This window comes from Pelecanus crispus, chromosome 1 (assembly GCF_030463565.1).
Source record: "Pelecanus crispus isolate bPelCri1 chromosome 1, bPelCri1.pri, whole genome shotgun sequence".
NCBI classification, from domain to species: domain Eukaryota; kingdom Metazoa; phylum Chordata; class Aves; order Pelecaniformes; family Pelecanidae; genus Pelecanus; species Pelecanus crispus.
This window is the reverse complement of record NC_134643.1, coordinates 200,391,603-200,418,146: the sequence shown is the minus strand read 5'-3', so window position 1 is coordinate 200,418,146 and position 26,544 is coordinate 200,391,603. Positions and strand designations below refer to the sequence as shown.

Sequence of the window (26,544 nt, the reverse complement as noted above, 5' to 3'; positions counted from 1 at the left end):
CCAATGGATATACTTTAAGATGCTGCTGCTGATGGAAATCCTGCCTGCACATGTTGTAATCCCTTCATAAACAGGAAAAAAAAAAAGTTCATGAATTTCAAACTGCTACTTATAGGCTTGTAAGAAATTTGTTGTAAGAAATTCTTTATCTATGATTAGCTCTTAGTGTCTTACTGAAAGGCTCCACAGTATGCTCATGTTTCTGCAAACACTTCAGGACTGAAAGTGTTTCTTACTAAAAAACATCGATGATTCAGGTACACATGGAGACAGAAAACACCACTAGTTTTCCAGAAGTCTATATGGTAGGAACAAAGAAATGATGAAAGGCTAAATGGATATTCAACTCTGCTTATTTATTTACACGTACTCCAGCAGAGTCAAGGTTCAAAGCTTTGCAACTTCCACACTTTTTCAGAATATGCTACTAGTGGCAAGACAGGTCCTAATACTGGCATTCAGAGGAGGAACTGAAGAGCAGGTGCCACAGCAGAAGTCTCTGTTATTTATCCACAGTGAAATCTTCAAACTATAATGACCCACACACCAGTTACAGAACATTTTTCTTTCAAATAATATTCCTTTGTGATTCCTTTAAAGGGATATAATTACAAACACCAGAAAGTGAAGAGGATACACATTCATTCAATTTTGAAGATTTAACCCTTGAATTACTGAAGTTCCTATGTGCAGAACTATGTTCTGAGCAGATGTTTAACATGGCAGGAAATGTATAGATCGGAGATCCAGATAGCAACTAGGAAATGCATAGCATCTGGCACCTTTTTGAAAGTAAACCTGCCAATAATTAATTACACATATGAGCCACTCTATCCCTGTCTAATGAATTGGACACTTACAAAGATATATTAGACTATGTAACAGAGGTTAACTGCTCATGCCCTCTCCTTTGTCTTTGGCTTGTGTGGTCCCAGCATAACTTAAGGGTAGAAACTGTTGTTGGCACTCAGATTATATGTCCCTGGTTATATTATCATTGTTACATTAATTAATAATCAAGACATCTTTACAATCCAAAATGCATGGGGTTCCCATTAGGCAGAAATTGGGGTGGTTCTATTGCTTTGCCCATGGAGAAAAAATGACTGAAAATGTGAGACTAACTGTAAAGTTTAGAATCACCTACATATATTCAACAGAAGGGGTTAAGGAAGTGCAGCAGTAAAAAAAAAAAAAAAAAAACATGCCCTCAGGAAGACAAAAGCTGATAACAGTGCAAAGTAGTCAGGTTTGCTGAAAAGCTCTGAAAGTTATCCTTGAAAATACAGAAGACAATAGATGTTTGAAGTTACTAAATTACTGTTGAAAGTGCTACTATAAAAATTATATTATTAGAAACTAAACAATACCAAGTGCTGTTCTTTTAAAGCACGTAAAGAAATGCACAAAATATTGGAGCCCTTAAGGAGTGAGAAAAGGAGGTTTTTGTGGTCCTCAGGTCCCACTTACCTTCAGCAGTATTGGGCAGTTTCTCACAAGTTTCTTTTTCAAGCTAGTAGCCTGTATTCCAGTTGCAAGCCATAAGGCCTAGAAAAGACTGGTCGTTTTGCCTTAAAACTCTAGAATAATACCCTCCCTGATGAGTTCATACTACTTCTTTGTCCTAATACCATCCACGTCAGATGTCCCTCTATCTTCCTTCTTGTTCTAACTTTCAGCTTTCATGAAAAAAGCTTTTCTTTTTTTCCCTTTTTTTTTTTTGTAATAAGTTTGCCTCCCACTACAAAAAGAATAGCAAGAGATCTATTTAGCATTATTTCACGGAAATAACTTTTAAAAGATTCTTGAGGAAGTTCTTAATACGTACAGGCACTACTATAGCATAGCCTGTAGGTGGACTCATCATATCAGGTATACAGCAGTGCTGCATGGTAACACTGGACTAAGTTGTACAATTTTTTTTTAGAACAGCCACCTTTTTCCCCCTTATTATTCTCCTCTACTGTCCAGGTCCAAAGAAAAACGAGGTGGTATGCCAAAAAGGTATTCAGTATCTACAGGATGTTCATGCTGTGACTGAAGCTCCCCACAGGCAGAGGTTCTCTGGTTCTTATTCCACTTAATTCATCATTCAGAACTCAGCAGGGGACTCTGCCTGATTTTGGACTTGAAACAGTTAGGCGGGTATTTGCCCCACCCTTTGTCCTCTGAAGGCTTAAAAATGGTATCAATCTACTTTATTATCCCAGCAGTATTTCCCAAAGAACTACCTAACTCTGATAAACTATAGGGTGCAAATAACATCTCTGTATCAGATTTTGCCCTGAAAGATGTATGTCTCATGAGGCATAGTGTAATAATCCTTTTCCGTGTAGCCTGAGCTCTATGTCCAGGTTCTTTACAAAACTAATCTCATTAGGGCTAGTCACAGTTTCTCCTTCTATATTCCTTAACTCTGTGTCTACTTATCACCTGTTCTTATGACCCAGACTGAAACCTTTTAATCAGTGACCGAGTTTAACAAAACTCCCTTACTTGTCCTGATGATTTAAAGGCACTTCTACAGTTCATCCTATTGGATATGGATGTGCTTGTTTCCAGGCCTTCAAGGCATAAACAAAGAATATTCCACAAAAACTTTTGCATCAATTAACTCAAGAAACTACTACACTTGAATCTTAAAAATATACCTATTTTTAGAGACCTTTGGTTCTGATAGAAAAAAATGTTAATGACAGCATAAACATTAATGAACCATCAAGCTTGATTTATCTAGATGGTAACAGAGTCACTACAGACCTGAGATTGTTTTTGCAAGGACTAAGAGAATCTTACTGTGTTCTTTACCGTGTTCAGTCTAATTTACCTCCTCCAAAAAAACCAAACCTGCTAAACACATTGTCTTATATCATGTCTCATTTTTGTCTGTTGGTATGTGGAATTCTATGATCCAATCTTTTTATACTAATAGTGATGTTGTCTGTGGAGATTTTCTTGCAATGGGAAACTCTCATGTTGAAAGAACTTGTCAGACAACAGAGACGGTTGTGATATGTCAAATTAAGATGGCAAAATGATGTCAAAGCAGGTCTAGGGAGAGCCCGTAACAATGTTACTGTCAAGTAAATAAAGAAAACTGAAACACAAGAAATACAAGTTATTTCAAGAGATCTATGGCTGTGGTACAGTTCTGTGTTTTGAGAGACACTGTTTTAGAATGATTACCATTTGTCAGTAGGGCTTCAGGATAGAAGCAAGATCTGATGGCTGCCAACTCAGGTCAGCAAAGTTCAGTGTGGAAATGGAGATTTTTTTTTTTTTTCCCTTGTTATCAAATTCTCAGAAAACAGTTACTATCTAAACAAAATATTAGTTCACCAACAGTTTGCTCAACTAGATACAAAAATTAGTTGTGGTTTATGCTACTTAGGAGAGCACATGTAGTTAAAATAATGGTCATTCTGGCCTTAGAAATTTAGGAATCTGCATGAGTTCTGTGAGGTTTTGTTATACTTCCTGTTTGTAGCTGTACTGGTTCACTCACTGACCTCTCAGTATGGCCCCAAGGTTGCCAAAAAGAACATAAGGAAGTAAGGAGGACCAGTAAAGAGTAAGTGGTTTTACTGCTGTGCAGCCTATCCTTTTCTCTCCTTCCTTTTTTGTCATTCACCATACACATATTTCAGTTGTGTCATGCCATGATTATAATATTTCCCCTAATAATAGGAAAGAATGTAACGACGAACTAGAAGGTAGTAGTAGAAAGAAGAAAACAAAAGGCAATTCCTGTGTTTAAAAAAAGAGGAGAGAAACAAAAAAGAATAAATAAGCACAGAAAATAGGGCATCAAATAGGAATAAGCTATAGACTGAAGCTAAGGAAAAGTTGGTAAATTTCAGGAGAAAAATAAAACCTTATACCTAAGGAAAAAATAACATTGAGTAATGCATTTGAATTATATGACTTGTTGCATTGTCAGGGAAAGCATGACATTCTAGAGACTGTCATTTGGGATCATACTTTATGATCCATCTTGTCCAGGATGTCCCTTTTGACAGCTTTAGAAAGAATTGGAAAAGCTTCTTGAAATGAAGAGAAAGCATCATAGGTGTAGTGAAGGTAAAAAGTATAAACGCTTCTGTTAGTGAGTGAAATTAATGTTCTGATTTCTACTTGTATACTTCTTTGAAAATAATTCACTGTTGAGGTAATTAATCCAAAATGTATTTCCTGTAACACAGATTTGAGAGGAGGTGAAGGACTGAGAAAAAAAGAGAAAGGAGGCGTAGATGTTTCTTCATTTAAATAAGAAAATTGTGAGGGATCAGTAAAACATAAAATCTCAGAATATTTGGTTTTTTCCCAGGTGTATTGAATATGTGGCAATTTCTTTGGTATCAGTTGTTTTCATTTAGTAATTTTTCTACAAATTTAATCACAAAAATAGCAACTTGATCAGGGAAGGAATGGCATCTTGAGAAAATATCACATGACAAAACTGGAAAAATCTTATAAATTTTCACATTTTAAATTAATTTTAAAATGGCTTTTTCCATTAATTTTTTTCTTACTTCATCCATTGAAATAAAATATCTAGGGCAGCAGCTGTGGCAGAAATTTAGCCACACCTTTGAGCCACTTATTTGAGTAATATCATAGGATAAAGGAGGAAATCAGAAGACTTTCAGGATCATATTTTAATTTTCACGGTGGACTGTTGGGTGTTAGGAAAAAAATTGGAATGGTTTTAATTGAGATTCTTTCTAGATAAATAAAAGGGTTGGATTTTCCAGAACCTCTGTCTAAGTGAAGTTTATTTTTTAGTTCTTCCAGGCTTCCTCCAAAATAAAATGTTTATAAGTTACTGAAGTCTGCCTGAAACTGAAATAGATTTCAACAGAAAGTAATAGTTCAATTTTATAGTTTTTCAAGATTAGAGGTGTTTTAATTTGATCAGCTGCATTTTTTAAAAAAAAAAATCTGTTTCACTTAAATTAGCGGGGAATTGTTTTCTTATAATTAATATTTGTGTTGTATTCTTTTATATGAAAAGAATAATTTTTGTGTTATTAATGCTAACTAGAACAATTTCTCAATCGATCCATGATAGATTGATATAAATTTTAGATCTGTCCCGGTACAGCAATTAGGTAAGCACATTAGTTCACTACGTCACAACAGATATTTGCGAAGAAATCCATCCAAAGAGATACTGTTTTAAGAGAAAGACAGAGAAACACAAATGCATACATTGAGTAAATCCCAATGGACCGTTGGCCAAGGAAAAAATTACCACAGGCACTAAATGAAAAACTGGATCAGTTTTGAAAATCTTCAGTGAGATATTAAACTGAACAGTGGTAGCGGATTTTATTTTATAGATTAAGTGATCCCTTCTCATTTGATGAATGAGAATTTGTGCATGCCATTAACACTAATGGAAAATTGACAAAAATTCCATACGTTGGTATAAGGCTAGACTCTTCAGAGTAGTGTGGCACCAGCATCAGTTTTGTCAATATCATTACAGCTCATGGGATCACAGTACAAAAGTCTGTAATTTTAAAAAGTAAATCATGTACACATTGTAATAAATCCCCTCTCTGTGGGTATGCTCTCAAGGGTTTTTGCCATTCTGTGATTCCATCTGGATATTTTATAGTTCTCGCTTAGATTCCTTTTTAGCAACTGCAGTGGTGAAGAAGTATGGGTTTTCTTACTTTGATAAAATAATTCAAGAAACTGTTACATAGCATTCTTATTCTTTTATATATTATCCTAGTATTAAGATCTGTTTTATTTTACAAATTTGATTAAAAGAGCTGAATGTTTGAGTTGAGTTTGAACAGATTAAAATCTATTTTTTATGTTGACCTATCAGTGTTTATTTGAGGTGTTTATCTTAAGATGTGAGTTCTAAAGATTTCTGATAATATTTTAAAGGTATTTCATTTGATAACCTGGATGATACCTTTTCCTAGATTTTCAGGTACCAGATATAAAGAATATTACATGTGTTGTGCAGTGTCTTTCACCATAACGAAAAATCTTATAAGAATTATAACTGTCTTGATCAACTAAAAAAGCACTGAATCAAATTCACATTCATCATGTTTTTCTGTGGCACTCTTTTGCTCTGTAAAGGAGATCTATCCATACAAAGGATGGTCTGGAGTACTAATACAGCCATCCTTCTTGGTCCCTAGAGTTGGTGGTAATGTTATGTTCTGCCAGTCAAGGCTGCTGAAGGGAATTGTTAAAGCCATAACCCTGACTTTGTTATTTTAGTGAGTATACGTTCTTTGGAATAGCGTTTCCTTTCATCTAGTAAAAGTGGAGTTGTAATTATTTTGCAACATGGCTGTGATTTCCATCTGCAGACTTTCTGCAATTCCTGAATATTTGCCAGCCTTTGCTTTTCATAAATTAAGACCATTAGTGTAATTTAAATGTCTACAAAATATGTGACATACGTATGGTTCTAAAACCAATTTTGAATGTAATCTTGTAAAACGTTACATTCTGTTTAAGACACATCTTGCTTATTTTCTTGTAATAATTGCTTTGCTCGGAATATGAACATATGTCAGTTCAGTTAGTAGTTTTACATACATAGCATTTACTTTCAAACTTTTCACCTATCTTTAATTTTCCCTCCATGCTATCTCTTTTCAGTTCTGTGGTGAACTCACCAGCAACTTGATAATTGATTAAAACCATCAATTTGAATCTAGGTTTCTCTGAATGACAACATATGGCAGAGGGGGAGTAATGTAGATTTAAACTATCCAAGTAATTTTAATTAATGGTCAAAAAAGAAATGCTAAGTTTATTTCTTTGATGCTAAGTTGGATTTAGAAAAAATATTTCAAGAAAACATTTGCCATAAGATTTTGCTGGCAGAAAAAAGACATTTTGCAAGAACAAATAAACTTGAAGGAAAATTTGCATTTCCAACTAAATATCACCATCACTTTTTTCCTAGTACTATCAGAGCCAGAACATGCTTTAGTTTCTGTCATCTGTATGAATTGTCCTTAAAAATTTTTTGTGCCATTCCTAACAAATGTTGAACAGAGTATAAGGGAATGGTCTTTTAAAAATGGAGACACAATTTGTGAGTAGTAATTACCGGTGGAAAATTCCTCCTCTGTCTCTTTGCACAGAAGTCAGTGAGGATTATGGGAAGGGATACCATGGCAAGAGTTACCAGTGGTTACAGAGAGCAATTTGAAACAATGCAGTTTTGTTTAAAGTACATGGAAGACTATATCAGTAGGAAATAGAACATAGCTGACCTTACAAAAATACAAGTTAAAAAAGAGAATTCTAGTAGTTTCTGATATTTTTTTTTTCTAGTTTTAGGACCTTGCTCATTTCTAAGTACATTGTATGCACTTCTCATATGTTAATAAAATAATGCATATAATAGCATGCCTTTATTTCATCATAAGCATTTTTTTCTATACAAAGCTCCTGTAGTTTTGATGGCATGCTGTACAGGAGTAATAAAGGCCAAGTTTTCTCTGTGAACTGGGTTAAAGGGATTAAACTTTCTTAAGCTTTTTGTTTAGCCATACCTGAGACTTTCAGATAAGTAGAAGCTATAATTGAGTGAAAGATTTCTGCAGGCTCTAAAGTATAGTTAATTGCATCTTTTTTTCTAAGTTCAATGTAAGATATAAAAACATATAACTTTTGGTTTTGTTAATATTACAATTGATTCCAGCTCCAATAAGGTTTTAAGTTGACACAAAGTAAAATCATTGAAAGAAAATGCAGGAAAACCTTGATAAAGACCAGATGAAATTGTGGTGGTATTCAGTTAGACTCATACACACATTGTATTAATAATAATAAAAAGAAGTTCAAAACCATGATCTTATTTCATAAGGAATTTCTAAAAAATTGATTTTATCAGGCTACGTTAGATTTCTTCAAAATAGAAATTCACGCTGACTAGTTCAGCATGGTGACTTCGAGGTTTTGAACCCATGACTTCATTAATGCCACAGGCATGACTAAAATAGTATAGCTGAAATTAATCTTTTTTTAGACATTAATAAGTCATAGTGAAAAGAAATAATTAGCATATCTTTGGGCCAACAGAAGAACATTGAAAAAGAAGTCAAGTAAACCAGAGCATTTCAAGATAATTGCCAAGCATACATCATTTATTCCAGATTAGCCAAGGTCATGCACTTGATGCTCCCAGCTTTTGCATCCATATATGCAGTCATTGTTGCCATCAAATTGCTGAATTTTGATGGCTATATTTAATGGACTGAGAACAGACCATGAAGAAAAGTACTAAGAACAGCAAATATAAAAGGCACGTACTCCATTCAGTTAATCAATGACCTTTTTAACCTTGCTGTATGCAGGAAATATCCACTTGTATTTTAGTAATTACATTAGCTTCCTTAATGGCATTTGATATAGATGGTATAGGAAGAACTTATCTGCAGCTGAAGAATGCAGGCAACAGTTTTAGTTTGAATTGCAAATACTTTTTCTTATTGGAGCTAAGTGGGGGTTAAAGAGAACTGAAAATAAACTTGTGTGCTCTCATCAATCAGAGAAGCCATTATTTTTCAAAGCTTGTTACCATTTTTGTTTCTCATTATGTTAAAACTAATAAAATTTTGGACATTGTAAAAATCTCTGTGAAATCCTGCAAAACTATAAAGAGGAAGAATAAATGCAGTTGTTAGTGCATTTGGGGTTTAGGAAATTGATCTTTATTCCGGTTCATGCTACAAAGTCTATTTTTGATTTTGTGAAGATACCTCAACCAGTTTGTGACTTCTCTTCTGTCTGTAAAATGGGAGCAGAACATTTTCTTCCTCCTTTTTTTTTTTTTTTTGTCTGTTAGAATATGTACTGTCTGCTGAAGGAAATTATTTTAGTGTCTCTGCCAAGCCAAAAGTAGTGAGGCAATTCTCACAAGCTGGACTTGCTGGAACAGAGGATCATACAAATTTAAAAACCAAAAGGTTATTAAAATGATCTTTTTTCTGGTCTATGTAGGATAAGTTCAGCAGGACAGGGTTGATGATTCTTCCTTAACTTCTTCTACAGCTTTTGATTATGTGGGATCTTCATAAACCAGAGATTGCATTCTGACAGTTTTTCCTGACCGGCAGAAATGGATCTGTCCTCTATTAGGTCTGATCTGGTTTTATCATTCTCTACTATTGACTCCACAACAGCTCTGACAGTAAACTCTGAAGATTAATTGTGTTTCGTGTAACAGGAAAAAAATACTTTTTTTTTTATTTCAAATCTTCCCTGCTTAATCAGGAATAAGCAAAACTGGGAAGAAGCACAAGGGTCACACAAATAGATCCCTTGGCAGCTAGGAAGGAGGAAATGGAGCATATAATGGAGGACACACACTTTCCCGTGGAAGGAGTCCCTGAAGTGGGAGTAGGAGGCTGATAAGCAGGAAACTTGTAATGTGAAATGGTGGCCCTGCTACGAATGTTTCATGTTTCTGTATTCTGTTTTACTTCAAGGAATGTTGCTATGAATACTTAAAGGTGAACAAAAAGTATTTCTGTTTCTGTTTCCTTCTTCCTACCCATCAAGACGTATGGGATTCCCCATATTCTGTTATGGCTACTCCTGGTTTTGCTTATTTATAACTAGTGCTGCACACTTAATTTCTGCTGTTGACTAAGCTCTCTGCAAAGGGTATTCCCTGCATCCATCTTTGACACTGTGAGCTTCTTTTATGAGGCTTTCCTATCTCCCTCTGTATTTTCACATGTGAAGTGCTACAGTCTCGAAGATAGTTGTTTCTCTTTGACATGAAAACCAGCCTCTTAGAACGTCTAGTTTTGAATACTACTGGTTATGAGAGGTGTTAATGGCTATTATCTATGATTGTTTTGTCAGCAGGCAATTACAGAGCTGGTTACAACTCGTGGGTGTGCTGATGTGCTAACCAGATGTCAATTCCTTATCCTCCTCTTTCTTAATTCCACCAAAATCTGTTTGATTCTCCTTTCCAATACTAGAATGCTACATCCAAGCTTGCAGTTGATTAGGTGTGATATACAAAAAGTTATCAAGTGATGTCCATACAAATAGAAAAGAGACATTAGTTTTAGGTCAGGACATAATTTTACTCAAGCCCATCAGGCTTTTAAAAATTATGGTATATAAATATTATTGTAACCAGAAAATTTTACAGTAAGGTGATTATCAATTCCTTCAAAAAAAGAGTCCTGTTTTGTTACACATACAGCCTTTGTGTCATTAAGACTCATCACTGTTATCTGGAAGACAATCATGAGTACTTATCCTAGCCTTGAGTCATTTTAGGCATGTTTATTTTGATCAATGCTCCAAACTTTCTTTCACATCATCTGAAGCTACACAGGTGGCATAAGTACCATCAACTGTCTTTGAAAGTTAAAAACTTCTAATTTAATGAATTAAGCCAGGAAATACTCATTATGTGTTTCTCTTTAAAGTGTATATTTTGCATTGAGTTTTCTATTATTTTTGGAAACCTGGTGAAGGTACAAAGAAATTAATGCTGATGCATAAACATTTGTTATATAATTTAATTGCTTCATTTTTTCATAACTGTGTACGATGGAGACATTTGTTCTTCTGATGTAAAAGGTAAAGACGTACAAATTTAGAAGACTGCGGCATGGGAATATGTTTCTAAGAGCATTATTTTCACTTGATCATGTTTTAATACACTTGAGGTCTGATTTTGAAAGAAGATAAGGGAGCATGTGACAGAAAAGATATTTTTTTTTAGTTTTACAGAGTATGAGGTGGATTCATAATAAACCAGAGAACGTTCTACGATAAAATATCTGATATGTCTGTGCTACCTGCACTGGCTTAACGGTAGAGTTCAGTCTTGTGTTTGGATTTTCTTTGTCAGCTTTCAAACAGTGGAGGTAGCCTGCAGGTGATAAGCATCCCATTAATCTTTCTGATCCTCTAGCACTTGAGCATGAGAATAGCTGATCAATTACAGCAATTGTCTCCCTAAATGAGCTTTGCACATCTGCCTCTTATTTAATTAGTTAACTGTCTGCCCATATATCTGATAGAATGGAATCCTAGTGGCTTCTTACAGCTTGTTCTGTGTTACTGTACAATAAGGATGGGGTTGTTAGCAAAACGGGCACAAAAGGGTATTTATCCACTACCCACAATAAATATATGTGCTATTGTGTAGGAGTGCTTTTGTCTCTAATCGCTGTTTGTAGAAACCTACTTAGAGCACATCAGTTTGCTTTTCAGCTTCCTATTTAGTCTTTACTTGTAAGCTTTATATTTGTGTATTTATCATTTTTATAACACAACCAAAGTGTTTCCATGCTCTAAACCATCATATCAATGTGTTACCTATACAAGTTTACGTAACAAAAGCTACCATATATAGTTAACAGTAGAAGTGTAATTTCCTCGTTGTCTCTTTGCGATGTATCCTTTAAATACTTAGATATGATATCCTTCTCTCAGAAAATAAATTTGCATTTCCAAAGCTGCAAAGAAGTATTTACACTAGTGGCAATGTTATTAGGTATTAATTATTCAAATTAAGTACAAAACAATGAGTAACAATTACCCTGCATAATTCAAATGTTGTTTTAAGAATCACGGACTACAAATTATGGGTTATAATTTTAATAAAAATAAGATTTCATATTAATGCCTCTTCATTAATATTCAAGGTTTCAGTTACAGGAAAATGAATTACCTCATGAAAATTAAAATAATTTCTAATCAGAGGCCTTATTCTCTACCTGTTAATATCTGATCAGGTTATTCTTAAGAATTTACAGGATTTAGTTTCCAAAGATTGTTGTCTTATGTTTATCTTATATTAAATTGCTTTGGATTATATAGATAGGTATTTATTTATTTATTTATTTATTTAAATGAATGGTGAACAGCGCTAAATGCCAAAAAGACTTAATTAAAAAACACTCTGTCCTGAACCTGGTATAGATTATTCCAGGTGATGCTTTCATACTTTCTGATCATTTAAGTATGTTTGAATCTGAAATTCTCAGATAATTGTGCTTGAACCTTGTTTCAGTGAGTTTGAGTAATAAAATACACAGCATGTGTATTTTATGGAATTTGTGAAACCATGGAGCTATAATAACTAAATATCACCAATCTTTTAAATTAATTTTTGACTGTTTATTGCAGGTCTGGTTTGTATGAAGTCAAGTACTTCAGTGGTTGAGCTTGTTATGCTGCTTTGTTCACAGGTAAGACATTCTCTGGTTTTAATTGTATTAGTTTCTTTGCATAGTGCTGAATTGCTGCCAGCCTAAGAATTGTATCTTGCTGTTTGTTTCATTCTTCCATTTCAGTATAAGAAAATACAAATTAATCTCTTCTAGTAGCATATAAATTGTAGATTTTTTTTTTAATACGTTCCATAGCATCACTGTATTTGCAGGGTATACAGTGTATATTTGCATTTGTTTTGAAAAGTGTGTGGAAGTACATTATGCACTTTTTCTGTGCATGAATTCTCTTTCAAGACAGTTCTTATTTGGAATACGTAAATAGGATACTTTTTTGGTAATTTGATGTTAAAGTCTGTCTTTGTATTAGTAATTTTTTAAAACCTTACTTTGTCATGACTTTGTTACTTTTGGTATACATGACATAAGTTATTACATATTTTATATAGCTGTCAGTATAAAAAAAGCAGAGAAACATAGCTTAGGTAGTCCTCAGGAACTGGCAGAAGCACAGTATTTCTATTTAAAAAAATGCTGCTGTTATTTTTCTTTTTTTTTGCATAACAGTAATGGGATTCTTAGAAATCTGAATCAATTAACATTTTGAATTGCTTTCACAAGTAAAATATTCAAAACTAAAACAATTCCTCATACTGTTTGGATTGTTTACATCTCAATTTTAATCTTATTTGTTTTGTCAGAAGTGTTATTGGCTAAATTCATATATATAGCTTTTTACTTTAAACTGCCAGTAATAAGTTACCAACAAACATTTTAGAATTTTGCTAGTTTTGTAAAATATAAGAAAAATATAAGAAAAATATAATGGCCTAACAGATCCGAGTAACTTCACAAGTTTTTACACTTCTCTAAAGACTTATTAACAGTGTTTCATTTACCAAGTTCCCCACAGATTTATAATACCAGTTAAAATCAAACTAAGTTAGTATATAAAATGCCCAGGCTAACTTGTTATATTATTGCCAAGGAAAATTACTTGTTTGTAGTTTTACTTGAGCATTCACTACGGCACATTGAGAACATGCATGAAAAATGTACTGAAAGCAAAGGAGTTTCTAGGGGTAATTGAAATGAAAATCCACTTTTGAGGAATCTATCTGAAAATAATTAACATTTACAACTGATCTGGGGGGAGGGTGTTCCAACTTACCTGCTGTTTGCCAGTCCATAGGTTGTGTTTCTTCAAGCTTGTGTCATAAGGAAATCATTAAATCTTGTTTTGCCTTTTTTTTTCCCTCTGCCTTTTTTTTTCCCCCTGCCTTTCCCCCCCTCCCTTTTTAGCCAGGGTGGATATTGGTTAGGGAAAAGTAAAAGAAAAATACATCCCTGGCAGGAATCCTCCATGGGGTTTGAACTTCAAACCTTCTCCAGCAGGGCACTTGAAAAATTTGTTACCTAATGGTGAAGTCCTGGGTTCCAGGAAAATTCCAAAAGGTCCATTAAGGTTTTTGAGCCCTGTGTTCATGTCATGCAACTTTTTTTTTTTTTTTTTAGCAGCTTTTGAAACCTTTTCTTGAGCGAAGAAATAACTTACAGTCCTTTCTTCTCTAGCCTTTGGTTTTACTGCAGTTCTCAGGAATAAAGTGGAATGTAGCATTAGGGTCTAGTGTCTTTGATGGCCTCATCATCTAATCATAGGTTTAACATTACTCATTTGCTGGCTCCAGGAATTCCTGCCATTAAGGGCCCTAGAGATGAAACTTTGCCTCAAATATTGATTGAAAGGAAGAGGGAGAAATTTAAGCTCTTTCTGCAGTGCTTTTTCTTTAGACATCCCAGTAAAGCTATATACCAAATGCAGCTAAATCAATTTGTTATTTTTATGACTATTATACATGTAATTTATTATTTCAAAATATTTGACTATTTTAAAAATAAGCTTTGTTTTATACCTGAAATAATTTTCAAATTTTGAACATTTATTCATTTTCTTCAATGTTTGCTTGGGGGAGCTGTTTTCCATCTACCCAAGTACTTGGGTAAATTGCAAGCTTTTAGTTTTTATGCCCCATCTGATACTTCAGGGTTGTTTCCTTATCTTCTAAATATGGAACACTTTGTGTCCTGATGTCGATTTATTATGAAGTGCTTCAGAAGCTAATGCTGTAATGGTTGTTGGTGATGTTAAATGTTTCTACAGGAATTGATCAACAGGGGGCTGTAGTGGTGCAAATTGCATTCTCCTCCCCTCACCTTCCTAACTCCAAAAGTATTGCTTCTGTAAATCCCATCTGTACAGAATATTGTATTTAATCCTGTAGGTGTACTAAACAATCAGTTCTATTCCTCTGCAGGAAAAAAAATAGTTATTTTTTTCTATTTACATTTCAAAAGAAAACACAAGGTAAATGCTATAAAAATACTGATACACAAGATGGCTAGAAGAAGAGAATGGCAGACAGACAAATATCATAATCCAGCCTATAGCTAACAGAACTTGGAATTAGAAGCTTAGGAGATGTTGTCTGCAGCAAATGACGTTAACACATCGCTAAAAAAAACCAGATAGTGCTACCTGAGCTTTTCCATTTGATAAATTGAGTAATATGGACTGGAAAGGCTATATAAAGTACTGTGGCTTTTAATAATCCTAATGTAACTAGGGCTTTTCTTTCCAACATGGGTAAATCCTTCATATTCAAATTGAATGACATTTTACAGATTATTTGGGGAAGTTTGAAATGTGTCACTCAAAAGATAGATGACGATATTAAAAACCTTTGAAAAGTACAGTTTTGATTGCACAGAACAGAGTAACTTTAGACACTGAAAAGGAAAGGGAAATGCAAAGTTTGTTTTCCTTTCATTTGCTACAGCAAATTAGATGCTTTTATGCTCTTTATGTTGGAAATTCCATGTTAACTACTACAGATTAGCAAGGATGTCAGAATTTTTTTTCTTATCTGAGCTCCTGAATAGAATCAACATTGCCAGCGGCTCATGTCCAAGGTATGGTCTAAATTTACATGAAATATCACATTACAAATGTCTGAAGGTACATGTCATGGATAATTCAGTTCATATGGGCAGCCTTTTAGACTCTGAGGGATATGCAATCAAGCCTTTCCCCCAAAGGAATTTGGAGTTTCTGTGAAAAATACATTTTAAGTTTTAAAGGAACTCCTGTAGGGATAGTGCATCATTTGTGGGTTTGGGGAAGAACAAAAAGTTCTACTCTCTGTATTTTCAGAATCTTTCTTGTACTGTAATTTGCTTCCCTGCACCCATTTTATTTTTTCCTACTATCACCTACTTCACTAGATTAAAATTTAAGTTAATTTGAAGGCTTTGTTTTCTTTATTTCTTATATAAACCTAAAGCATACATCCAAGTACTTGAAATATATTTTTTCTACATAATTATTAATAAACATATAATGAGTTTCACTTTTCATAAAACAGGCATTTTCATTTGGATTTAGTCTATTTTAACATAAAACGGATGAAGATGTGTTATGTTTGACAAGATCTGTGCTTGATTAGCTGGTCTTTGTTCCTCAGCCTAGTTGAGCATGTCACAGCTGTGTTGCTGTTGGAGTGGCACATTTCTTCAATAAGCCATACAATTTTTTTAAAAAAAATACATTATTTTTTGCAGTGTAGTTCCTTCTCACATCAGATTTAGATTTTAAATACTTTTTTCTAATCCTTTTTTTTTTTTCCTAATGAAAACACTACAATAGTTCCTAAATACTTCCAGATCTTTTGCAAATTTTTCTGTTTGGGGATACAGCTTCTGCAGAAACTGAATTATGTGATCCCAAAGGAGTTTTATCTCATGCCACTTGTATTTTTATGTATCTTACCTATTAACAGGCGAAATTTATTTTCTTAAACAGAAAATACTGTCTTAGTATTTACGGCATCTTGCTGCTTGACCTGTTTAAAAATATAACTATTATAATGGATAAATGGTTATTTTAGGGAAAAAATGCTATGTCATTTGTGATTGTAAAATACGTGTAGAATATCTGACAAATTTTGGGATTTTGTACTTTTCAATACATCATTCATTCTATTGATTTCCACTCCCCCATGTTGGAAATTTGATCAAGATAGTAATTCAGGAGCCTCCAAAGGAAATATCAAAACTAGAATGAAAATAATCCACTTCTGAATCACTATGTGGAGGAAAAAGATTTCTTTTAGATGCTATCCCTTGTAAGTAGGCTTTTATTAGAAAAACTGTATGAGGAGTGAGGACAAGGATACAGATAACAAATAAATGCTTTACTTAAAACTGGCAATTAAAACCTGTTAGGAGATTCTCGAATAAATGATAACACATGATCCCTCTTATAATTAAGCTGTAAGTAGATTCTGTAAATTGTTTACTTTTATGAAAAATCATAGAACTCAAGGTACCTTAAATAAAGCAAAGTATACCAAGAGTATATCCATAACTTGATAAACTATGTATTTATGTGTTTTTATCTATCTGTGTATGTGATGGGTAAACTGAGCTTCAGCTAAGCCTTTCAAACATTGGTTAACAGTGTGAGCCTCATAAATGAGTTGTGTCTGTCCACATGGTCTTATCTATTAACCTGGAAACTTAGAAGCTGCTTGGGCTGAATCCAGTCTGTCTCTCCATATTACAGGCAGCCATTCAGTACGTACTTAATCAAAAAAGATCTGTGAAGGATCTGCTCCAATGCAGCACAGTCCATAAAACACTTTCCAGTGGTTTGACACACGTGAAATGTAGTACTTGTATACTACTATATATACTATAGCAATCAAAACTATGAAGTGGCAAAATGGGGCAGAAGCAGGAGAGGGGAAGGTGAATGAGTGCATTGCCTGTTGTCCTAAGTGGCAAGAAAAATTTTTAAACAATATCAAGAAATTAATCCCACTCCAAGGAGAGGTGGAAAAACAAACGAACAAAGCCTCCCCAAAAGATATGCCTTGCCAGTAAAAATTCAAAGGAAATTCTCACTGACTAAATTTGGTGCTAGGTTTAGCTCTGAGAATATAGGAAGACCTATCAACCAGGAACTGGAGAGATTTCAGTACGCACTAGCACATCTAAATGTGCACTCTGCCTCAAAGTATGGGGTAGCTCTTGGGCTTCAGAAACTGCCAGCTGCCCAACACAGAAACCAAGCAGAAAAAGAAATCTTCTTCTGGTCCTTACAGCTGACCAGAAGAAGCCCTGAAATGTGGGATTCGTATAATAGAAACATTATCCGTGTTTCTTGATACTAAACATACTCTATTCAAGGCTTTCCAGAAAGCTTTAGGTAGGGATTCTCCAGCTCTGCTGTACTGTGCCTTCTTATCAAGTACCATCCTCACAGGTATCTTACCAGGCTCCATCTTAAGACAGTTAACTTTATTTCTGTACTACACTATTTGTGTGTCTATTTTACATTTTAATAGTATGCATTATTAGAAACCTTTTGATTTTCATTATAGATTTATTTATAATAATTTTGTGTGTATTTACTCCTGTTGCCAGTATTAGATTCAACTTTAATTATGCTTATTGGTCCTTATTTATTCCCTCCAAAGGTATTCCTAGAGTTTGCATACTCCTTAATTTTTGTTTGATAAGTAATAGCTCTTTCAGAGTAACTGTGATGGTATCACACTAACAGAAGTGTTTGCTGTCTTTTTGACACCAACTGCGGAAGGAAGGCTGAAGAAGAGTTAAATAATGACTTCTTTTAAATCGAAAGAACAGTAAACATGGGACAATCTACTTAGGAAATTAAGTCTGATATAAGTTCAGTGGTGAAATGAAGGCTGGTTATGCAAATTCTAATGGAGATGTAATTTTTTATTCTTTCTTTTTCCTAATCATGAAACAAGTTGGATGTTTTACTTTTGGCCATGTTTTGCTGTTTGTCCTGGTGGATTATCCACCGTCTCTGTATTTGTACCAGTGCAACTAGGAGGAGACAATGCTGCATATCGTATCACTGCAAAAGTCTGAATTAAAATTTGATGTAGGAGGGAAGGATACATAGAAACACACATGCAAACGTACAGAAACTCATTGTTTCAATAATCCGTTTTTCCAGCATGTCTTGCAAACAGTTATCCTAACAAAGTTCTGGATCTGCTACACTGCTTCTGTCCTGCAGCTTCTTCTCTGCTAACACCAGTTTTGTATGAGTTCTGATATTCATAAGACACAAATACATCTGAAAACTGTTTGGACATTTGTTTCCTGGTTTAGTGGGTTAAGCTGGCTGAGACTCCCTAAATCTGGGAGCACAGAGGAGAAGAAATTAAGTGCCACGGGTGTTTTCATGGCAGCAAGCTGTAAATGCAGATCTCTGCATGTAGTGGAATCATACTCCTGTGCTGCGGTTTCAGTGTTCAGCTTAAGGCTTCTCTCTGGCCCAGATCTCACTGGCAGAGGAATCATTTCTTTTCCATGTCTAGCTCCATATTCCTGCTCACTCCCTTTCACCAATACATGCAATGTATTGTCATGATTGTCACATCAAAATAAAAAGTAACTCTGGATAAAATAGTGATTTTTAACTGATTATACTTCCAGAGTAGCCATGAAAGCAATAGCTCATAGTAGGTGGCATGCAGGATGGCTGAGGCTGTAGGAAAGGAAGACTGCCCCTGTGGCAGTCAAGAAAAAAGAAAGGAATTTGGGCATTTGATGGGAGAGAAATAAGTTACAACTAAAAAAAGCCCCACAGATTGTCGTACACTGGACGAAGCACTAGAAAGGTATATGAAAATGTCAGTCATGTAGCTCCAAATTGAGGGTTTGTAACTTCACTTTTTATCACAGACTCAAATTTAAGTTCAATAAATAAAGTCTTTGTAGCTGAAGTGAGTATTTTCTCTAATATTGTCATCCTATTTGGACTGTATAAAGGTCCAGCAAGAGAGAAACAACATTTCTACTGTGTCATTCTCCATTATCAAATATGGTACAGTTTAAACATGTAGTTACGTTCTGGTGTTGATTTGGGGCTCTTTGTAATCCAGAACATGGGCTATACACAAATAGGTTGGTATACACACTTAGTGTAATTTCCAAAACCAGAAATGAACTCTAGTACAAGATACAGGGGAAGTAGAAAACTTTTTCCTTTGTACTCTTTTGCTCTAGAAATTAAGTGTTTTGTTGGGGAGGGGGTGTGGATGCCCATCCATCTTCCGCCCCACCCCCGCCCCAGTGTTTCTCACTGTCTTTGTATAATTCTGGAAGTTTTCCAAAAGACGATCACTTTGCATTGCCTTTTTTTTTTTTTTTTTACGCTGGAGGGGTGTCAGAGAATTTTCTTGCATTGCATCCTTGTCCACATGTGGAATTTCTTGCAGCCCATTCTCAGTCTTCATCTCTTGCCCATCTGCTTCTGATAATGTAACTTTCAAATGGAAACCATCAGTGTATTCTTTCCTACTTGTTGGGCAATTTTACTTTCTTGATTATTCTGTGAGGTGTCCTTCCAGACCCCCATACACTCAGAAAACTACTGTGTTTTGCCTTTAGCAATAAGCAGAATCTCTTCTTCAGTATCTTTCTTACACCAGCGTCATCATGGAACTTCTGGTCCTATTGCCTGTCCTTGTCAGAGTGTTTTTGTAAAAAAATGTCAAAGACTACATTTATTACACATCAGTGAGATGCTGATCTGAACCTCTTCTAGATTCGTGGCAAAACAGGCAGGATCAGAAAACTGTAAGAATTACTTTCCCCATATCCTAATATGGCAAGGTGCCTTCTCTGTTAAGTTGCCTACAATTGAGAGGGATCTTAGGTCAGAGGAAAACACCAAGAAAGTCAGAAAGAGTCAGCTGGTATTTCTTAAAGGGCTGAGAAAGGGTACAAAAGCTCATTATTAGAGGCCATCCTTATTAATAAATATACCATAGTTTGCAGGGGCGGGTTCATTCTATATATAATGGAGGCAATGTGAGGAGTAGTTTTCTGTTCATCAGAAAATCTTCTCTTTAATGGTGCATTTTGGAAGACTTCAGAATAGTTATCTATTTCTAACATCAAAGATTGGTTCAGTAATAAGTGGACTGACTTTTAGGATTAATAGGCATACATAGCAACATGTGTTCTTAATAATAATTTCAGCGTCTCTAAAATGAAGAACTGTTTTTCCAGTCAGGAGGGAAGTTCAGAAGTTATGGAGATGCATGTATCTTCTAGCACATTATCTTCTGTCTGCATTAGAAGATACGCAGAATTTCTGCAAGGTGATTAAGGTTAATATTGTATCATCTAAACAAATTTGGCCATTTCCCTAGTGTTGTTTGGATACTGTAAATGTTTTTGCAATTGTGGGGTTTCTTTTCTTCTAAGATACCAATGAAATGTTCCTCTGGGAATGTTTGACTTCATTTCCAAGATAAATTGGGCAATTACCACAGGTGATCAGAAGGGCAATGGGTCTGTGTATTTCCAAGAAAGCAAAAAATTAACATATTATTCCAAGTCAAGAAAATAAAGGAAAAATGAGGCTTTAGTCTTGTGAAAGTGAAATCTGAAACTTCCTATTACCTTTGCTGCATTGTTAAAGTCATATTCACATAAATGGTGTTGTGAAAGTTTCACATTCTTTTCCTTTCTGTGATTTGGCCAGAAGCCCAGTGTATTCCAAAACTTGCAGATTTGCCTTCCAGGAGGATGTCGTCAGTCATTCTGCAACTTCCTTATTGTGGGAAATAGTCGCTTTTAAAATGGATGACCTATCATAAAATCCTAAAATCGATCCCAAATTTACTTGAAAGAGTAGACCAAAAATACATTTTATTTATCATCTATCAGCAGTATACATCTGAGTGTGAGAGAAGGTTAAAGGCAGTAAAATTGGAATTCTTAGATCTGATTCTCATTCCAAACAATAATGGAGGGTTTTAAGACTCCCAATATCTTTAGCTCAATTCTTCTAGGAATGGTGGGGACAGTCCTATGATCTTAAAAACTGTATAATCTTCTGAAAAATTTATGGGCAATCTGATCAAAAATTTATGAGGCTGTATCTTGAAATCAGTTCTTTTTTCTGGTTTTGCCTACTTTTAATGGACATGGTTTTCTGCCATAAAGAAACATTTCCTTCAATCTTGTAACATTTCCCTTGAATCTTTCCTCTTAAATTAAGTAAAGCAAGTTATTGGTGATTTTAGAAGGTAACTTCACAAATGGAGTTCAAACCCAAGCTAAATGACATGTATGTTGTGAATTGCAAACATGTTTTTATAAAATTTCTGCTTCCTTATCCTGATAAAAGGTAGCACCTGTTCAGCTCTGTACAAGACTTCTCTCCAAACATGTTCAAGGATCCAGGAAGAACAGAGTCAGTATAATAGAATTTCATCCATCTCAAGAAGCTGTGATTAAAATACATTGACTGAAAAATTGATGTATTAACTGAGTATTAATATCTTAGACTAGAAAATTCAATAAATATTCAATGTGACAAAAAGAAAAAAAAATACTCAGATTAGTTTAAGACATGGATAAGAGAGAATTCCAAAGAAGCTGCAACTGATTGAGACAGTGGCCCCTGTAATGGAAGGAGAATTGTAGGGTGATTACTACACCAGTTATCTGTCCATTCAGTAACTGCACTTTGTTGAGAAACTTGTAATTTGTGACACTATTTTAGACTTCCTTGCAGAAATTGGAAAGGGTGAGAGCTGTCATGTAAATTATCAAAACTCTGAGAATCACTATTAATTTTTTTATAAAGATATTATGTCAGATTTATTATTTAATTTTTAGTACTATCACAAGATTTTTTTCAAGAAATTTTCTAATCATCATGAATAAAAATTTTAAAATTATTGTAAGCAAAGGTTGATTTGGAAAGAAGTATAATATAAACTAAAAAAAGTTCTTAGTGTGCCAAGCCTAGTTGTTTCTTTTTTGCTCTTTCACTATTATTTTTTAGCTGTGCAAGTTTTCTGGAAATACACTCAAAAGTAAAAATTGTAAGAATATCAGAGAGTAAGAAAAATGTACATCATGATTTGAAAGAAAAAAAAAAACCCTGAATTTCAAGTGATATCTGTACTGTGTTGTGGTTCATTATTTAGAAGTTTTAGCCTTTCACTCTCATCCCAGTTTTATTAATCTCCTGTCCTCCTCTGCCTGGACAGTTTCATAACAGGATTCAGTCTGAACCTTGTGTCAGGGAATGTATACTGATGCTTTCTGGATGCAGTGATGCCTTTCAAGCATCATAGAGGATAAGGACAAGTTAGGTGGGGCCAGGGGGATGGCAATTACCAGTATCCTAATAATTCAGTACATTTTTTATGTCTTCAGTAGAAGTTTGCATACTATGAAATATTTAGAACATAGACATAGTGGACAGTAATTGAAATGAATGTCTAAAGTTACAAAGTTTATTGTGTACTTGAATAAAGTTAAAAATGAAATTTGATATCTTCATTCTGATTTTAGTACAAAGAAGTGATGTGTCATCATTTTTGAACGTTGTCTGTGTTAGTCTCTAAATGTGCCTCTATCCAAGTCTTCTATACCCTACCTTGTTCTGAAAGGTGTACTGCTGGTAGTAATAGTCATCCCCAGTGCCCTGTCAAGCAGGAGCCCCAAGGGAAGAAAGGTCAACGCATCCTTCTTGTATAGAAGAAATTCTTGGGTACACAATTTTGTCAAAGTCTTCCTTTACTTCAGCATGTAATTGGCATCAGCATTTTTTGAGGCACAGGAAAGTCTCCCAGCTCTTGTTTTAAGGCCCAGAAGATTCAAGATATGAACTACACCAAAACCACCTGAGATGTAGCGTAGTCATTCAAGCACTTAGCTGCTAATAACCAAATGTCTATGCTAGGATTCTACTTGCCTATAGCATAAATTTTCCAATGACCATCACTGCGTCCATTTGGTGTTTGTCTCTCTGCTTCTTGCATGTTGAGGGTGAGAAAGATTTTCTGTGGAATCTAAGACAATGTAAACAAAATCGCTGCATGTTCTTTGAGTGTATAACTCCACGTCTTAATCCAGTTCTTAAAGTGCATGCAGTGATCTGAACAGCCATTGCAAAGGTAACTGTAATGCTGGCATTTCTAAGTATTTCAGTTTATTGTTTGGGTCTCTTAAAAAGAAACTGAAAAAAAGAAAAACAGGTGCCTCTTCACAAGTACAGTTCACCTCTTAGGATCATGAATCTGTTATATTAAATTATGCCGAAAACTGAGAGGAATTATAGTAGTAATAGTTATTCCCTTATTTGTGGATTAATGGAAGGTTGGGAGTTTGTAGTGAAGTTTGTAGTAGTGAGTTTGTAGTGAAACAATGCATAAACCATGAGTCCTGGTTTCTTTCTGGTTGTGCATCATTATGTTTTCCACTAGTTTTTGGTAGATAGTTGGGCAGGATTCACACATTTTTATCGTGAATATTTATTTTTTTATAAATTGATGAGATTTTCCACCTATGGAGACATAAGAAGAGATTTGTTTGCTTCCACATAGATATCTAATGGCTTTTTAGGTCCCTTAAGATATCTTGCCTAAAATCCAGTTAGCCATTTTGGATGTCCTGCAGTATGTGAGACATTTGCACTGAGCAGGAAGATCTGACAAAAGACTTGCAAGAATCTCTTGGTCTTTTGCAGACACAGGTAGATCCTCTGTCTCTCTTTAAAAATTTCATTAGCATGTTTTCTTCTAGCTGTCTTAGGAAACCTTTTTTTTGTCTTCTTGCTTTTCAACTTCTTTCCTGAACTGTAGTCACACCAGTTCTGCTTTCCTGACTGCAGAGTCGTAGCAGCTGTGGTGCAAAAAGGCATCTCAAAAGAAAATGCTAATAGGGTTTTTATAGTGTACAGTAAAAGGCTCTGATTAAAAAAAAAAAAAATGCTACACCTCAAATAATATGTCTAGCCCAGACTATTGTTTCTTAAAGTGCCACTAGGTGTCCATGTTTAGGCAATTGAATCCTTTCCTTCTTAGTTTCTCAGAATGACTTTGTACTATACCAAGGTGATTTAGTTGCTTCCAAAAATGAGATCATTAGGCTTGCTTCACTTACTGGACTTGGAAAAGAACAAAATCAACAGCACTGAAGAAAGGACCTGTTACAATGGTTTTCCAGCCCACAAGCTAGAGGCTGGATGCTGATACTCCATCTTCCCTAATCAGGACTTACCTGCTCAGTAATAGGTTAAGAGTGTGTTCATTATTTGGGTATTTTAGTAGCTTGCCTCCTATAAAACCAATCATGAGTACAAGATCATTGTTGCTCAGATTTTTTAAAAATGCATGACTTAGTCAAATCTGAGAATTTTCATAGGATCAGTAAGAAGCACCTTGCTGATTTCACAGCTATTCTTTGAGAAAAATTCCTTATCTGTGTGAAGCTATCTTTTTTGCCCATATCGGGAAACAAGCATAGGGAAATTCTGCCTGATTTTTTAGTCCTGGAAAAAAAGAAATGTAAAGCAGAATAGTTCTCTAACTGTAACTCTCTCCACCCGTTTTTTGTTCATAATATGAAGTCAGAGAGTAGAAAATTTCTCTCTGAACTGTAATCCAGCTAATGTATTTTGATTTTTTTTCTGTATGATGAAAAATAAATGTTCATTACTCTTAAAGAAAAGTTTTAAGGAATTATCCCAAAAGAAAGTAATCTTTACTAGAGAGATATCTCGACCTTTTTTCATCTCAGGTATCAAAAGTCTGTTGGTGTGATAGAGACAGTGGGTTGTATGGCAAAAAGCTGTTTGTAATGCATTAAGAGTGTTCTTTTTAATTTAGTGGTATATGAAGTAAAAGTTGTTATCTTTTAATATCTATTAAGTGGTTTAAATCAGTTTTGAAAGTTTATCTTGGAAATCCATGTTAACAGTCAAAGAATTTCAAAAACTCAGTTTGTTGTTAACGACTGGTTTTGTTTTCACTTACAATGGGGAAGAAACAAAGATTGAAGTCAAGGAGGGATGGATGGTACACAGATTATTGCCTGCCCTATATGATAAAATGTACAAGGTGTAACAGTGAAGCAAAGTGAAGAAACTACTGCTGCCGTACTTTGTTGTGCTTAATATGTTCATTGAGCAACTATATGAATTGGAGAAACAAGATTTCACAAGGGTGAAACCAAAAACATGACCACCTAAAATTTATTTGAAAATCAGAATGAATTACAGTTTTTAAACAATCAGGTCATTCTTCTTTAAAAAAAAAGAAAAAAAGAGAAAAAAAAAATTAAATTAAGAAGTTCAGCCTAAATTCAAGCTCCTTAGGAAGTCATCAGGGTCAGCTTCAGAAATGTGGTTTAAAATCCTTGGGTTTTGATCATGTTATATTTTATCTTCTTAGGAATGGCAAAATTCTATTCAGAAGAATGCAGGACTTGCATTTATTGAGCTCATCAATGAAGGAAGGTAATTAATTTTAAAGCTTTTAAACAAGTAGTCATTTTGCATTTATTCCATTGGGTGATAATACTTCCTCACCATCTGTTCCAAAAAGATTGTGAAAAGGCCATTTTAATTAAGAGATTTATTGTGTAGATACTTTATATAGTAAATATTTAATCTTAAAATGTGTAAATTCTGAAGATTTTGTTTATTGACAGACGGAAATAGAGCTTCCATGAATTGTATATAGGTTTGGGTTTATTTGAGAATTGAACCACCATTTTCCAGAGCAGCAAGGTTGTTTTACCCAAACAGTCCAGGGAGCCCAATCTGTAAACCCATCTGCTGCTCCATCTGTTTTAGGAGCACAGCATTCACTGTACAGATGTACTTCCCTATACTATCAGTTCATGAGGAATTATTTTATCTAGAATTTCTGGTCCAATTTGAGTCCTGTAAAACACACAGGACATTATGTTTATAAGAGCTGCCTTGCTTTTGCAAACTGTTAAGATACTTTATTATCAGTCCTCAAGTAATTTTAATGCTGTATCTGTTTATACCTTCTACTCTGTGCAATGTTTGTCAGTACTTTCAGCCAGCAAGCTGGGCAGCAAAAGGGGACTCTTTGGCCTTCCTGGTAGTGGAATGCCAAAGACAAATGGAGCCACTTGTGTAATATGTGTGACTTGTATTGGCAAGTACATTAAATCCATTTGAATCTAGATGTCTTGATCTGTGCAGTTTAAAAAAATGTAGCAATACGCCTGTTGAAGAGATTTTTTTATTTTATGTGTGGTTTCTTTTTTTCATCGATGGTGTGTCATTACCAATAGTAAAGTTTCAAATCTCTTTATTATAGGATATTTTTTGTCTAGCTGATATTTCAGTGGTTAAATCATGCATTCATTTAAAAGGAAGACTAGAAAACATCAGAGATAGGAATATAGGAACATTAGTATCTGGAAAAGAGGAGCATGTAGCTTTATACCCATTTTTTGGTTG

General features: G+C 34.6%; 1 protein-coding gene across 4 annotated transcripts in view; it reads left to right on the top strand.

The window, feature by feature from the left end:
• Positions 1 to 26,544, top strand: part of NBEA (neurobeachin) — a 532,307-nt gene that overhangs the window by 250,868 nt on the left and 254,895 nt on the right. For all 4 annotated transcript variants that reach the window (XM_075727933.1, XM_075727935.1, XM_075727932.1 and 1 more), the window contains 2 exons: positions 12,154 to 12,215; positions 25,499 to 25,563. In XM_075727933.1, the coding sequence (XP_075584048.1) occupies positions 12,154 to 12,215; positions 25,499 to 25,563 (127 nt within the window). The remainder of the gene's footprint in view (positions 1 to 12,153; positions 12,216 to 25,498; positions 25,564 to 26,544) is intronic.